General features: G+C 41.3%; 1 protein-coding gene across 3 annotated transcripts in view; it reads left to right on the forward strand.

The window, feature by feature from the left end:
- SLF1 (SMC5-SMC6 complex localization factor 1) overlaps positions 1-5,694 on the forward strand; it is a 130,441-nt gene extending 124,747 nt beyond the window's left edge. For all 3 annotated transcript variants that reach the window (XM_040421549.1, XM_040421547.1, XM_040421548.1), the window contains 3 exons: positions 1,973-2,065; positions 2,368-2,550; positions 4,813-5,694. In XM_040421549.1, coding sequence (XP_040277483.1) covers positions 1,973-2,065; positions 2,368-2,550; positions 4,813-5,333 — 797 coding nt within the window. In that variant the 3' untranslated portion in view covers positions 5,334-5,694. The remainder of the gene's footprint in view (positions 1-1,972; positions 2,066-2,367; positions 2,551-4,812) is intronic.
- The last annotated feature ends 8,324 nt before the right edge of the window (positions 5,695-14,018 follow it).

Genomic DNA, 14,018 nt, shown 5'->3' on the forward strand with positions numbered 1-14,018 from the left:
TCCGTGTATTACAAATACATTCAGTTGATTTCAGTAGGAATTGTGTAACATTTTATTTCCACTGGGTAGAACAGCAGGAAAATTGAAAGCTTGCTGCCAGGATCCCCACACGTTGCAGCTGTTTGCTAAGGTGGGGGGGGGGGGGCAGCACCAAGTCTTGAGATCAGCTGATCATTAATGCACCCCTTCTAAAAAAAAAGAAAAAAGGGGAGGGGGAATGTTTAATAGTGGCCCCCTCTGAGCAGAGTGTCCTGTTGAAGAATATGGTATAGGCTAAAAACAATGCACAGTAATAAAAAGAGTTTACAAAGGGTTTGACAGTATGTTGAGTACATTTTAAGACTGCAATAATATAAATTTTGGTTCGAAAGTGAAGAATGATTATCCCATGATTAAAGTAAAAAAATTCTAATCAGCCATCATATAGTACATGACAATCTCTTTCTAACAAAGCGAGACCCAGCCCTGTACCTCACATGGATCCAGAGATCTCCCCATTCATTGCTCCAATTGCTCTGCTAGATTTATTTCAAACTGGCAGCTCAGGGGACGTGTCCTTTCTCAGGGGACATGACCTTTGTCGAGGGGCATGCCCTTTCTGTGCAGCTCTCTCCCTGTAACTGTCACAGCTTCTAACAGTACAGTAGATAAGACTAGTGGCAGTTGAAGGATAGAACTGAGCATGTGCGTCCATGTCAGCAATGTTACTAAGCTAGACAGAGAAATAAGGAAATGAACAAACAGCAGGTGGCGCTATATAGAGAGAATTTTTTTAATTACATGCAATTACAAAAATATTCCGATCCAGGTGCTGGTTTGAAAAATGCTAAATAGTTTTATGGGACAACCCCTTTAAAATGAGAATGTGAATCATCATGCAGGATTGGTTTGAGTAATTACCATTTACTATAACCCTCAGTTTGCGGTTCCTTGCATTAGCTTCTATTACTGCTCTGGCAATCAGACCTAGGTTAAGTGTGCATTCAGATGTCTGTATGTCTGGGTCCGCGTCCGTTCCGCAATTTTGCGGAACAGGTGTGGACCCATTCATTTCAATGGGGCTGTAAAAGAGGTGGACAGCACACCGTGTGCTGTCCGCCTCCATAGTTCTGTTCCGCGGCCCCGCAAAAAAAGATAGAACATGTCCTATTCTTGTTCGCAATCGCAGACGAAAGTAGGCATTTCTATCACAGGGCCGGCCATGTGCGGTCCACAAACTGCGGAACATACACGGACCGCAAAACACTTACGGTTGTCTGAATATAGCCTTAATGGGAGGCTATGACCGCTCACTGCCTACTCTGCCGCTCCATAATAGCTATGCACTAAGGTCTCAGTCATACGGTAGATTTCTTACAGCAGGAAACAACAGTAAATTCTGCCGGGCTCGTCATTTCAGCTATCATCTTAAATGTCTAGATTTATACTGTCCCCTTTTCTGCACATTATTCGCAGTGTGTCTCCGTAGCCAAGGCGGCTTACCGAGGAGCAGCAAACCATCTGCTAAAGGATTTGAAATTGTGAATTATCCTTTACTGTGTGGAGGCACTCGTGCTTGGCCAGAGACATTCATTTGAATTAAGCTATAAATGCTGTGTAAAAGGACGACTCGTGTAATGGAGGTTCATGAATAATTTTAAGGGAAGGGCAACTGCACACTCTAAACTTTTATTGCCGCCAAACCGAGTGTTTTTTGGAGTTCACTGTTCATTTTGAGTTTTTATTGTAAGTCATAGAGGCTTTAAAAGCTAAAAGGAGGAGGATTAGGGGAGAGAATTCGGCAGCCAGGCGGGCACTGGGCTGCGGGGACTGACTGCTCACTTTACAATACATCATTGGCACTCAGTTTGGGCTGTGGGGTTTTTATGTAAAATCTCTTATCCTGACAAAATGATCATTTAAATAAAACATCAGTATCTCTGATCGGCCACTTCCAACACCTAAATGTACCAATGCTTTTTTTACGTGATAGGAGAGACGGCCATGCATAGAGCTTGCCGGAGCAACAATGTCAAGAAGCTGCACCTACAGCTCTCCCTCCCCGGAATTGACATTAATGCAAAAGGTGAGTTTTATTTCTTATTCGTCTTATTTCGTTAAACTTGTGAATTTCTGTACTCTAGTATTGAACTCAAGCTGGTAGGAGTCATTAGTTTTTTTAAAGTGTCTACCATGTGCTCAGACGAACAGTGATCCTGACGATATTGATTTTCTTCCTCCATCCTTGGTTCCTCTTCTGATTGTTTAACGCAGACAGTGCACCACAGCGTTGTTCTTTTTTTTTTTTTTTCTCCTTTCTTCGTGATGTGGGGTGTGTACAGTGTTCTAGATGGATTCCCTTTTAATTGTTGCTGATTTATAACTCAGACAATGCAGGCTGGACGCCTTTACATGAGGCTTGTAACCATGGCAGCACAGAATGTGTCCGTGAAATTTTGCAGCGCTGCCCAGAAGTAGACTTGCTCAGTCATGTGGATGGTGTGACTCCCTTACATGATGCTCTACAAAACGGACATATTGAAATTGGCAAAATGCTTCTCCAACACGGGGGTAAGAAAACTGAAATTCTATTTGACTTGTTTTTTGTTTTGTTTTTTTATGCAATATTTATTTACATGTTGCTTTATTGCTACATTTAAGGATTTATTTTTATAGAAAGTAAAATGTAATTCTGTAATCCATAAAGCATGACCTGTCATACTATAGTTTTATAGAAAATGATACACACATACTCTTTAGGCTTTTTACTTGTACTGTCGAATTTGTATGGCATTTGCTTGTTTTTTTGTCTTTAGTTATATTTTTCTATATAGAAGAATATATTGTGAATGGCAAGTTGGAATGATTCAATAAGTTTATTTTATAAGATTAGCGTAGCCTGTTATGTAATGAATGTTTTTGAGATGTTGTTTCACTATACTGTAATATAATTATTATTATTTTTTTTTTACCTATTATATGCCATGAGTTGAAATTTCTCATAGGTTAGAACACAACACATTTCATTGCACCATTGTAGGCTCCTGTCAGCCCTTTTGTAGGCTTCTCCTGCCCTCTAAAGGCCACTTGGTGTTTCTTTTGGAAATACTAGACCAGTGCCTGTCTCTCTCGGTCTTCGTCGTTCCTCATGAAGTGTGTTTCTCTGTCTCCTAGGTGTTTTATTTATCAGCAGCGGCAACTCAAGCCAATACATGGCTGCACTTCAATCAGTCTAAGTGATGCAGCCGCCAATATTAGATTAGACGCTGCTCCTCTCTGTAGGAAATAGCGGCGGTACAAAGTTTTTTCTGATGTGAAGAATTGGTAGGGGACGATCCTCTTGTCCTATGGGAGGAGATCTAGTTGAACTTGCATTCATCAAGTTCTTTACACGCCAGTGCTGCCTTTATGCAGACTCATCTGTGGCACTATCCCAAAATCTGGGCATTGGCCTGTCGAATAATCTGACACCAGTGTGCAGAACTGTATTAGAAATTCGAGATTTGTGGAGTTTTCACATCATATTATTGCTGCTGTGTATTTTATGTGCAGCAGTCCAGATATTAAAATCTTAAATGTTAATTCTGTCAGACTTTTTTATTATTTTTCTGGAAGTGTGTGCAGCTTGACTTGATGCCTCTCTGTTACATGGACAGTGTTTTACCGTTATGTTTTACTATCTAATGTTTTATAATCTTATGCATGCACAGATGTAGCAAAGGTTGACTTGACATCACATTAAATGTACAGTAGTGGTAAATTTTAACTAAATTTTTTTAAATGGCTTTTGAAGTTTGCATCATTTGTGTATTTAAAAGTGTTGTCCCACGAAAAATATTCTACATTTTTCAAACCAGCCCTTGGATCTGAATACTTTAATAATTGCATGTAATTAAAATGTATTCACTGAAATCAGTATAGCGCCACCCGCTGTTTGCTCTTTTTCTTATTTCTCCGTCCTGCTCACTGAGATGGAAGCGCGTGCTCAGTTCCATCCTTCAACTGCCACCAGCGTCAGCAGAAAGGACACGCCCCTGAGCTTGAAATAAACCTAGCCGTGCAATTGGAGCAGTGAATGAGGAGATCGCTGGATCCATGTGAGGTACAGGGCTAAGACTGCCATGTACTATATCATATCAGATTTTTATATTTTACATTAATCATGGGATATCCCCTTTAGGCCTCATGCACACGACCGTTCCGTTTTTTGCGGTCCGCAAATTGTGGATCCGCAAAACACGGAATCCGCCTGTGTGTCTTCTGCAATTTGCGGACCGGAACAGGTGGCCCATTGTAGAAATGCCTATTTTTGTCCGCAAAACGGACAAGAATAGGACATGTTATATTTTTTAACGGAGTAACGGATGCGGACAGCACACGTAATGCTGTCCGCATCTTTTGCGGCCCCATGGAAGTGAATGGGTCCGCATCCGAGCCGCAAAAACTGCTGCTCGGATGCGGACCAGAACAACGGTCGTGTGCATGAGGCCTTAATGCGATAAGTTTTCAGTTAACCTTTGCTACATCTGTATGGGTGCTTCATTCTGGTCTTCATTGATTCGTACATGGAGATTTATAGATCTCCATTGTAAGATGTCAATTGGCTGCTATTACAGCTTCTATAGTGTCATCACCCAACTCTCCTAGATTTACAAAATTTGCATAGTTGTGACTGCGATTCACAGCATGTATACCCACTTTTAGTATATTTGGTAACTGAGCAGACCATAATGTGTAGTTACGTTTTGATAAAATTGTGTGTTTTAATAGAAATGGAGTATCGATTCCATAAAGTGGTGGTTGTCTCTACCTTAACTCACAATGTCTTTTCAGGAGCAGTCATTTTGCAGAAACAGGATTCGGATGGGAAGTTTCCTCTGGATTATATCTCTTCTCCGCAGCTAAAAAATGAACTCTTTGCAGTGGTTGAAGTGGAAGAAAGTGTTGAGGATTTTCACAAAATTGCCATTCAAGCATCTGATAATCGTAAACTAGAATTTGGTGCATTCCTCCTCTTCAGAATGTTAGTCAATTTTATTTCTGTATATGGTTTGCCTTCAGATGCCGTTACTGCCAAAGCACTGTATCCCGACTCTGCTTTTTTAGCGGGTCATTCAAAAAGTACACACACTGCCTTCAGCAATTTAGTAGTGGAAACCTACCTGGAAGCTTTAGCCACAATGGATCATTTGAATGACTGTTTACAGTCCATTCCCGATTCCCTTCTCGAGAAGCCTGGATTTAATATGCAGGTTCTACTCTCTGTCCTTCATACTCTGGCCTCCTCTTCACAATTTCTTAAAACATTGAAGAGAAGCAGTTTTGAAATGCAGCCTACCACCAGTCAGCTCTGAATGTCTGTCATTTCTGTGATTAAAGGAACACTCTTGGAAAAGCTCATACAATGTATGATACCTCATACAGGGCCTCAGGGGGCGAAGCAGAACATGACCCCGGTCTGGTGCTCTCAAAATCTTCCTGCCATGCACTGCCTCCTCACTGAGCACTAGTGTATCAGTATTTTCTGGTGTGCTCATTTAAAGGGGTTGTGTAGTGTCAGAATATTGAGGACCTAGGTCCTCTCCTCAGGATAGGTCATCAATATCACAACGGTAGCGGTGCGACTCCCTGCACTGCCACCGCTATAATCTGGTTGAAGAGGCTGGGGGGCTCTTCAGTGTTTACCTGCACACTGTCTAGATTGTAGTGGCGGTGCAGTGTAATGGGGGGGGGGGGGTATTTACACTGCACTGCCACCACAATCTAGATGATGTACAGGTAACTATTGATGAGGACACAGCAGAAGAACCACAGCCTGCTGATTGGGGCAGTGCAGGGAGTCGTACCACTGCCAATCTGATATTGATGACCTATCCTGAGGATCAATATCCTTATGCTGCACATCCCCTTCAAGGTATCTGAACAAGCAATGTAATGTCTCCTTGCACTCACAGCATGTATATACCCACTTTTAGCATATTTGGTAAATGACCAAACCATACTTTCAGTTTTTTATACTCTTGTATTTTAAAATTGACATTCTACTTACACATACTAAAACCATAAAAGAAATGACTGCGTCTGCAGATTCCGATGTGGTTGTCTTCTAGTTTCCCTTGACTCTCCAGTGTCAAGTCTACAGAGTTCTACAGTGATACTATTACACAGGTATTTCACTGTGTTACTAGGAATAGGTTTCTGTGGGGACTGTTATGGCTCTACTTGGATGTCACTCAGCTTTTCAACAGATATGGATCAAAAATGCTGAAAAAAAAATTTGTTTTTTATAAATATGTTTGGGCAACGCTCTTTCAGTTGCATGGGTTTTTCATCTCAGATTGATTTAATTTAATATTTACGAGAGTTAAGTGCTACATACATTGTGTCGCAGTGTGTTCAGATAATTTTTTATTGCAATTTTATGATTAAAGTGGTTTTTGTAACATGTTTGTATGATATTATAATAGGGTATATTATAATATAGTAACTTACTGGTACTGTCTTCTGCAACAGCAGTAAAAGTATGTACCTAAATTTTTTATTTTTTTGTAAGCACTTGATGCATAACCGGTACACAACATTACTACCTTACAACAAAGCCTATCCCCAGTCAAAACCATAAAATTCAGTTTTGACTGCATTAAAACATTTTTTTTTTTTGTGTAGACACACATGGAACCAGGTTGTCACCAGTGAATTGTGTTGTCTTCTTAAATCTGCAATGTCACTTTGAAGGTTGAATTATTTATTGACTTTATAAAGGGAGTCTATCAGCAGTTTTGACCATGCTAAACTGTTGACAGCACTAGATAGGAGCTGGGGAGGGCAGGAAAAATACCTTTTTGGGTTATTATCATTTGGAGTGGTGTGAATATGAAGTTAAGTCTGCCAGATTATGCTCATTAAGTGCACTGGAGGTGAAGCTTGACTGTGAAGTGCTGTCTGTGTTGAGCTGCTTCACAGCCCCTCCTCTCTGCTCTGAGTGACAGCTGTAGCATCCAACCAGGACATCACTACAACTGTCACTCAGCCGAGAGGAGGGGGCTGTGAAGCAGCTCAGTGCAGAGAGCACATTGCAGTGAAGATCCGCCCTCTGGGCACTTAGGAAGCAGAATCTGGCAGAATAAAAGTTCATATTCACACTGCTCCTGATAATAAAATCTCTACAGAAGGTGCGCTTGTACTGCCCAGCGCCTACCTAGTGCTGACAGCAATAAAACTTGGCCAGAACTGTTGACAGATTCTCTTTAATCAACTTGCAAAACCAAATGACCACCTTGTTCCCCCCAGTTTAGTTTCTGCAGGGACATTTTGATTCCAGTAAGTATGGAAAGGAGTGGGGTAGGATATTTAGCTTCACTATAGCTAGTCCTAAATGGAGATGATCCCTAATAATCTAAGACATCAGCACCTCGTAAATTTGCACTATAGTAAGCTCTATTTATTGCATATTATGTTCGGTTCATCGAAATGTGTCTTTAGCCAAGAGTTGGGGCAGTGTGTATTGGCGAGAGTGTGTTTTCCTATGCATTTGAAGATTGTTTTAGCATAGTGATGTAGCGAATGTAAAATAATTCCTGAATGTTTTTGTTCTTTAGGTCTCTAATCTTAAAGGCCTCATGCTGCTCATGAATGTTTGATATATAGTATTGATATTTTAGTATTTTTCCCTAAACTATTGCTTTAGTATTAAGAAGTCTGTACCGTATGAGGTGTTCAGAAGGAAATTGCAGTGTTTACATGGAGCTCCCATACCACTCATAAATACTCTCATCTGATATTTAGTGTTGCTTTACATCATCACCGTTGGATTGCTTTTCCTTTTTCCAGACTGCAGTGATTCATAAAAATCTGTTGCTCTTGCCTAGTGACAGCACCCAATTAATGGTAGTAAAACACATTTGGGTTTCATATCTCGAAAGTCTTAGTATGTTCTGTAATACTGCACCAAATATTCTTTCACAACAGAAGCCCACTCAGGCATCTGTGCACCAGAATGTCTGAGAGGACGGCTGAATTGTTCTTGATGAGCAGAACGTCTGACACAGATTCTTCTGAGAAAAGAGTTTTCTGTGAAAGACTGACAAAGGAGTCATCCGAATGTCATAATACTCTGCAACTGCCTACATGTGCTAAATCATCCAGGATTCCCTGGAAATCACATAATGGACCAACAGATGAGGTAAATCTGTGCTCTCATTATGTGATAGTCACAGGCAGTCATGGACGGGGGCCAAATGCGCACAGTTCTTCATTTATTGTTGACATAAAATACTAAGGTGTCCTTCCCCCTGAAGCTTGTGTCCATATTATATTTTACTACCTACCGTAGCTACATGTAGAGGGTTCTGTATGTCCAGATTTAAAGGGGTTGTCCGAGATTGGACAAAAATTCTTAGGGGTTGGACATGGTTTACAAAGAAAAAAAAAAAAACACCTTGTCCTTGTCCAGCGCCACAGGTTCCATCCCCGTCACTTCATGCAGGTGATTGCTGCCACCATCGGCGTGGGTGTGGTTTGTATGAAAAGCACATGACCACTGAGCGTCAGCTCAACGTTCATGCACACGTCACCGATCACCATTGCCTGACAGTGGTTCCTGGTCATATAGAGTACACATCCATCATCTGGTCTGACGCATGAGAATTTTTGTCCAGTTTTGGACAAGCCCTTTAAAGAGGACCTGTCACCACAAAATGCAGTGCAATCTGCAGGCAGCATGTTACAGAGCAGGAGGAGCTGAGCAGCTTGATATATATATATATATATATTAGTGGGATAAGATTCAGTAAAACTTGTCATTTATATAGTAACCGTATATATCTTTGCTTTTTTTCCCCCTCCTGTGAGCAGTTATCGGTAACTGACAGCTACCTCTGTATGCACACTTAAGGGTATATTAGGCAGGCAGATATTCTGCCCGATAATCGCTAATGAGCGTTTTTAACACTGCCTCTTATTGCCTGATGGATGAGCAAACAGGCTTGTTCATCGGGCAGATTGTGCTGTGTAATCACGATCTACCACCGGCACACCGCCGTCCTGCATGGGGACAAGCGATGGCATAGCGATTGCTCCTCCCCGTGCTGCGGAGGACATTACTACATGTAATAGCAGCGGTCTCCTACCCTAGGTATCTGGCGTGTCTAATACACCCTTTATACAAACAATGCCATCAATCACTGATAACACTTCCTCCCTGTACCGATAGCTGTTCACAGGAGGTGTAAAGATATAAATGTATAAATTACAGGTTTTACTAAATCTTTTCCCACAAAAATATATATATATATGTCAATCCGCTCAGCTTCTCCTTCTCTATAACATGGTGCCTGCAGATTACATTGCATTTTGTGCTGACAGGTCCTCTTTAAAAGGGTATTCTGGATAGGGAATAACTATTAGATCGGGTCCCTCCAAAATGAACAGTGATGCACGTTGAGCATATGCAGTGCCATTCCATTCATTTCTGTGGGAGTTCCAGAGTACAGCCTTTTGTTCATTTCGGTGGACCCTGCAGGATACGGGGCCCCTTGTTATCATGATTGGTGGATATCCCAGGGGTAAGACCTCCACTGATCTAATAGTTATGCCCTATCCAGTGGATGACTAGCTACATCCAGAATAGCCCTTTAAATGACATACACCAGATGTGACAAAGTAATGGAGACACATCACTACATTTTTAGTAGGTTGAGTGGAGAAAGTTACAACACTAGTTTATAGTTATATTGTACTTGTATTTTTTAAGGCACCTTATATTTTAATCGCACAATCAGACCAGCATAGTGTAACTGAAAAAGTACTTCTGCTGTTCCCATACTAACTAATGGATTACGTGCCACAGAGGATTGAGTTTTTCAGTGTTACGTTGCATTTAAAGTGAAAGTCCAGACAAACTTTCATGATTAGTAAAATTGATATATGATGGTCATTTAACATAACAAGGCAGTTAATGCTTTCACTCTGGCCCCTCAAATGCAGGTATTCCAAGGTGCTATTTTTCCCTTAACAGTGTAGTAAATAGCATAATAACATGCCAAATGTGTTTCACTATTGTACATCATGTTATTGAGGACTGTAATACATATACCAGTGTTGGTGGCATTCCCTTGAATACTACAAAGAACCATCTATTGCCGAAAGTGTTGAGCAGATTTCATAGATACTGTATTTGTAATATTTTTCTTACATATTTGAATATTGAATGTTTGTTTTAATGTTTGAATATTTTGTATGTTTATTAAAAAAATAGATTTAAAATGTTATTCTGCTATATGTGTCACATTATTATCTTTTCATGGTTTTTTATTAAAGTATAACTGTCATATATATATTTTTTGGAGTATTGGATTGTGGTGATTAATATCACCTTGGTGGCCCTATTTCAACTTTTCACTGTGTATTCAATTACCCCTTAATTCCACATTTTTGTTCCCTGTACTTCCTACTTTTACCTGTGCTTAAAATAGGGTTGCTAGGCATGGTCCGTCTATCTGTTGAAGGACGGAGGACGCAGAAGCAGGCTGCGTGCAAGGTCACATTACTGACAGCCAGGGACTGTAAGTAAATGATTAAAGCCAGGTCCTCCCCAGCAGCTGATAACAGTGCCTGTGTAACAGTCCTACAGGCTCACCTGAGTCAGAGGACCGCTGGCTGGAGGTAGGAGTGGAGCCCAGTGGCAAGGACCGCAGGCAGGTAGTAAGCGTGGTCAGACAATCCGGATGGCAACGGTGGTAGCAGTTCAGTAGGTAGGGATAAGGCAGAAGAGTAGTCGGTAGGCAATTCCTGGTCAGCAGTGGACTTCCAGCAGTAGCAGGAGCAACAGATGAGGAGAAGCTTGATCAAGGCTCAGGAGCTCAATAATCAGCAAACTGGAGTGCAAGGGGCTGGACTATATAGGGAAGTACCAGGTGTGGGGAATCAAGGGTAATGAGCAAGGCTAGGCAAGACTGAGGTTAACTAATAGGCTTCAGGGAGGAATGTCCAGAGAGGACGGTAGCCTAGTAAGCAGGGCTACCGCCTGGGATGTGGCTGGTCACGGGTTCGAATCCCGACAGCCTGGGCTGTGTGCACTTCTCCCTGTCCCTGCACTTGGCAGACGCTCCCTCACTCAGCAGAGCTGGAGAATGCAGAGTTGAAGCAGCACACAACAGGGAAGGGAGATCTGCCATCTGCTCAGTGTATAAATGAAAGCAACATGTGGTAAGAGGACCCCTTTGTGCTGCAGTAGATTAACCCTTTAGGGGGGAGGGCTCTGGTTACTGACACTTTTGGGGGGCTATTATTACTGGCTAGTGAGGGCAGGCGGGATTAGCCTCAGGGTGAGGGCAGTGGCGGCCATCTTAACTGAATAGTGAAATTGCAGTTTTATGCAGACTGGTTGCTAAGGGCTGAATCTTATTAAATATGGGGTAAGTCAGTCTAATAGTAACTGATTCTGGAATATCATGTTATTAGTAACTACATATATGAAAATTTAAATTAAATTAGGGTGTAAATGTGACAGTTATCCTTTAAAGTGAACTGCACATATTGTATCTGTTTCTCACATTTACTCATCTGTCACGTCAAATGAGTGCCGATGCCTGTACATACAGGCCGGGGCCTAGTAAAGGCCCCAGGCCTGCCTCCAGCAGGTCCCAGCAGGCCACACCTCTCTGGCGCAGCCTGGTGAATGTCACTATAGCACGGACAGTAAAATTCACTGCACTATGAACAGTGCAATCTATTTTATAAGTGATCAAAAGATCGCCTATTATAGTCCCCTTGTGGAACTATTAAATGGTATAAAAAAATAAGTTTTGTTAAATAAAAAAATTTCCAAGTTAAAAAATATCCTTTTTTTCCATTGGAAAAAAAAAAGCTTTTCAATGGAAAAAATTTTAAAAATGCAATTTCCACATATTTGTTATTTCTGTATCTGTAACGACCAACACTACATAATTATAATGTCATTTATCCCATACAGTGAATGGCATCAGAAAAAAAAATGCCATAATTGCTGTTTTTTGCTTTTTCGCCACAAAAAAACTGTATGAAAAGCGATCAAAAACTGTTATGTACCCCAAAATGATGCCATGAAAACTACAGGTCATCCTGCAAAAATCAAGCCTTCACACAGCTCCATAGAAAAAATTATAAAAAAGTTAAGGGTCTTGGGTTCAGTGATGGCCAGTTCGCATTGTTCGCCCGCGAACATATGCGGGCTGCCATCTTTTTTCACAAGTCCGACGAGGCACAGGTAAGCCCTTACCTGTGCCTGTGCGCGAGTCGGTCTGAAAACAAGTTCGGTCAGCGGGAGCAGGCAGTTCCGAGAACAGCCACCGGGGGCCTTCATCTGGCTTTTCTCGGAACTGCCTGCTCCCGGTGACCGCATTTGTTTTCAGACCTGCTCGCGGCACAGGCACAGGTAAGGGCTTACCTGTGCCTCGCCGGACTTGTGAAAAAAGATTGCAGCCCGCATATGTTCGCGGGCGAACAATGCGAACTGGCCATCACTGCTTGGGTTGCTGCAATGCAAAAAAACATTTTCTTCTTTTAAAGAAAAAGGGATTTTATTGTACAAAAGTAATAAAACGTAAAAATAAATCTGGTAGTTGGTATTGCTGCAATCATACTGACCCAGAAAATAAAGTTATCATGTTATTTATGGCCAAAAATTTACAACGTAAAAATTCAGTGGCAGTATTGCAGTTTTTTTCCCATCATCCTCCCAGAAACAGTTAATAAAACTTAATCAGTAAGTTATGTGTACCCCAAAATGGCACCATAAAAAACTACAACTTGTCCCGCAAAAAAACAAGCCCCCATACAGCTACATCGACATAAAAATAAAAATATTATAGCTCTTTAAAGACGAAAACGAAAATTTGCTTGGTCATTAAGGCAAAAAACAGGCTGGTCACCAAGAACTCATAGAGAGTTACCTGTTAACTACAATCCCATCCATTAGACTAAGGGCTCATGCACACGAACGTTTTTTGCGTTCCATATACGAGCCGTATTTTGATTCTGTATACAGAACCGTTCATTTCAATGGATCCGCAAAAGATGCGGACAGTACTCTGTGTGCTGTCCGCATCCGTTGCTCCGTTCCGTGGCCCCGCAAAAATTATGACGCATGACTTATTCTTGTCTGTTTTGCGGACAAGAATAGGCATTTCTATAATGGGCCTCCTGTTCCATTCCGCAAATTGCGGAAGGCACACGGACGACATCCGTTTTTTGCGGATCCGCAATTTATGGACCGCAAAAAACGGCACGGTCGTGTGCATGAGCCCTAAGGCAGAGCGGCTTCCTTTGTTAGATTATTGTCATGGCCCCTAGGCCTCTCAGTACTCATAATACACCCTGCTGGGGTGTATTGGATATTGCTAAAATCACAACAGACTGCAGAACAGCAGTATTGCAGTATATTGCAGAAGCTATCGTATGATTAAGTACGGTTGTGGGATTTAAAAAAAGGAAATTTAAAATAAAACTTTTTCCCATTCTACATATAAAAATATAAATCATAAAATAATATAATTGTCACAACTGAATGCACAATGCCAGAATTGCTGTTTTTGGTCAAAAAGATGTACCCTAAAATGTTCCTAAAAAAATAACTACAGCTCACTTGGTACTCCGATTCCTCCAAGACTCTCAGTGAGGCTGAATTGCACCACAACCGAACAGTTACTTAACCACATAAAACAAGCATGTATGAATACTGGCAGAAAACAAGACAGTATTACAAATTCACTGGTGATGACAGGAACCAAACGTTGAGCGTCATGGTTGGAGGAGAGGAGGAGATCATTCAGCAATGAAGTGGATGGCAGATGTATGCATACAGATAAATGGATCAATAACAGTTAACAGAAATGGAGCAACTGACTCTGATTTCAACCCAGCAATAAAGTTGGGACAACACAGCAGCACAGCAACAAACAAATCCCAAACACACTAAGCTCTGTGGTACTACAGATTCCAAAACATACAGCAAATACTCTAGACTCTGTCCTACTACAGATTCCAGATTGCAAACTAAACTA

This window comes from Bufo bufo, chromosome 2 (assembly GCF_905171765.1).
Source record: "Bufo bufo chromosome 2, aBufBuf1.1, whole genome shotgun sequence".
NCBI classification, from domain to species: Eukaryota; Metazoa; Chordata; class Amphibia; order Anura; family Bufonidae; genus Bufo; species Bufo bufo.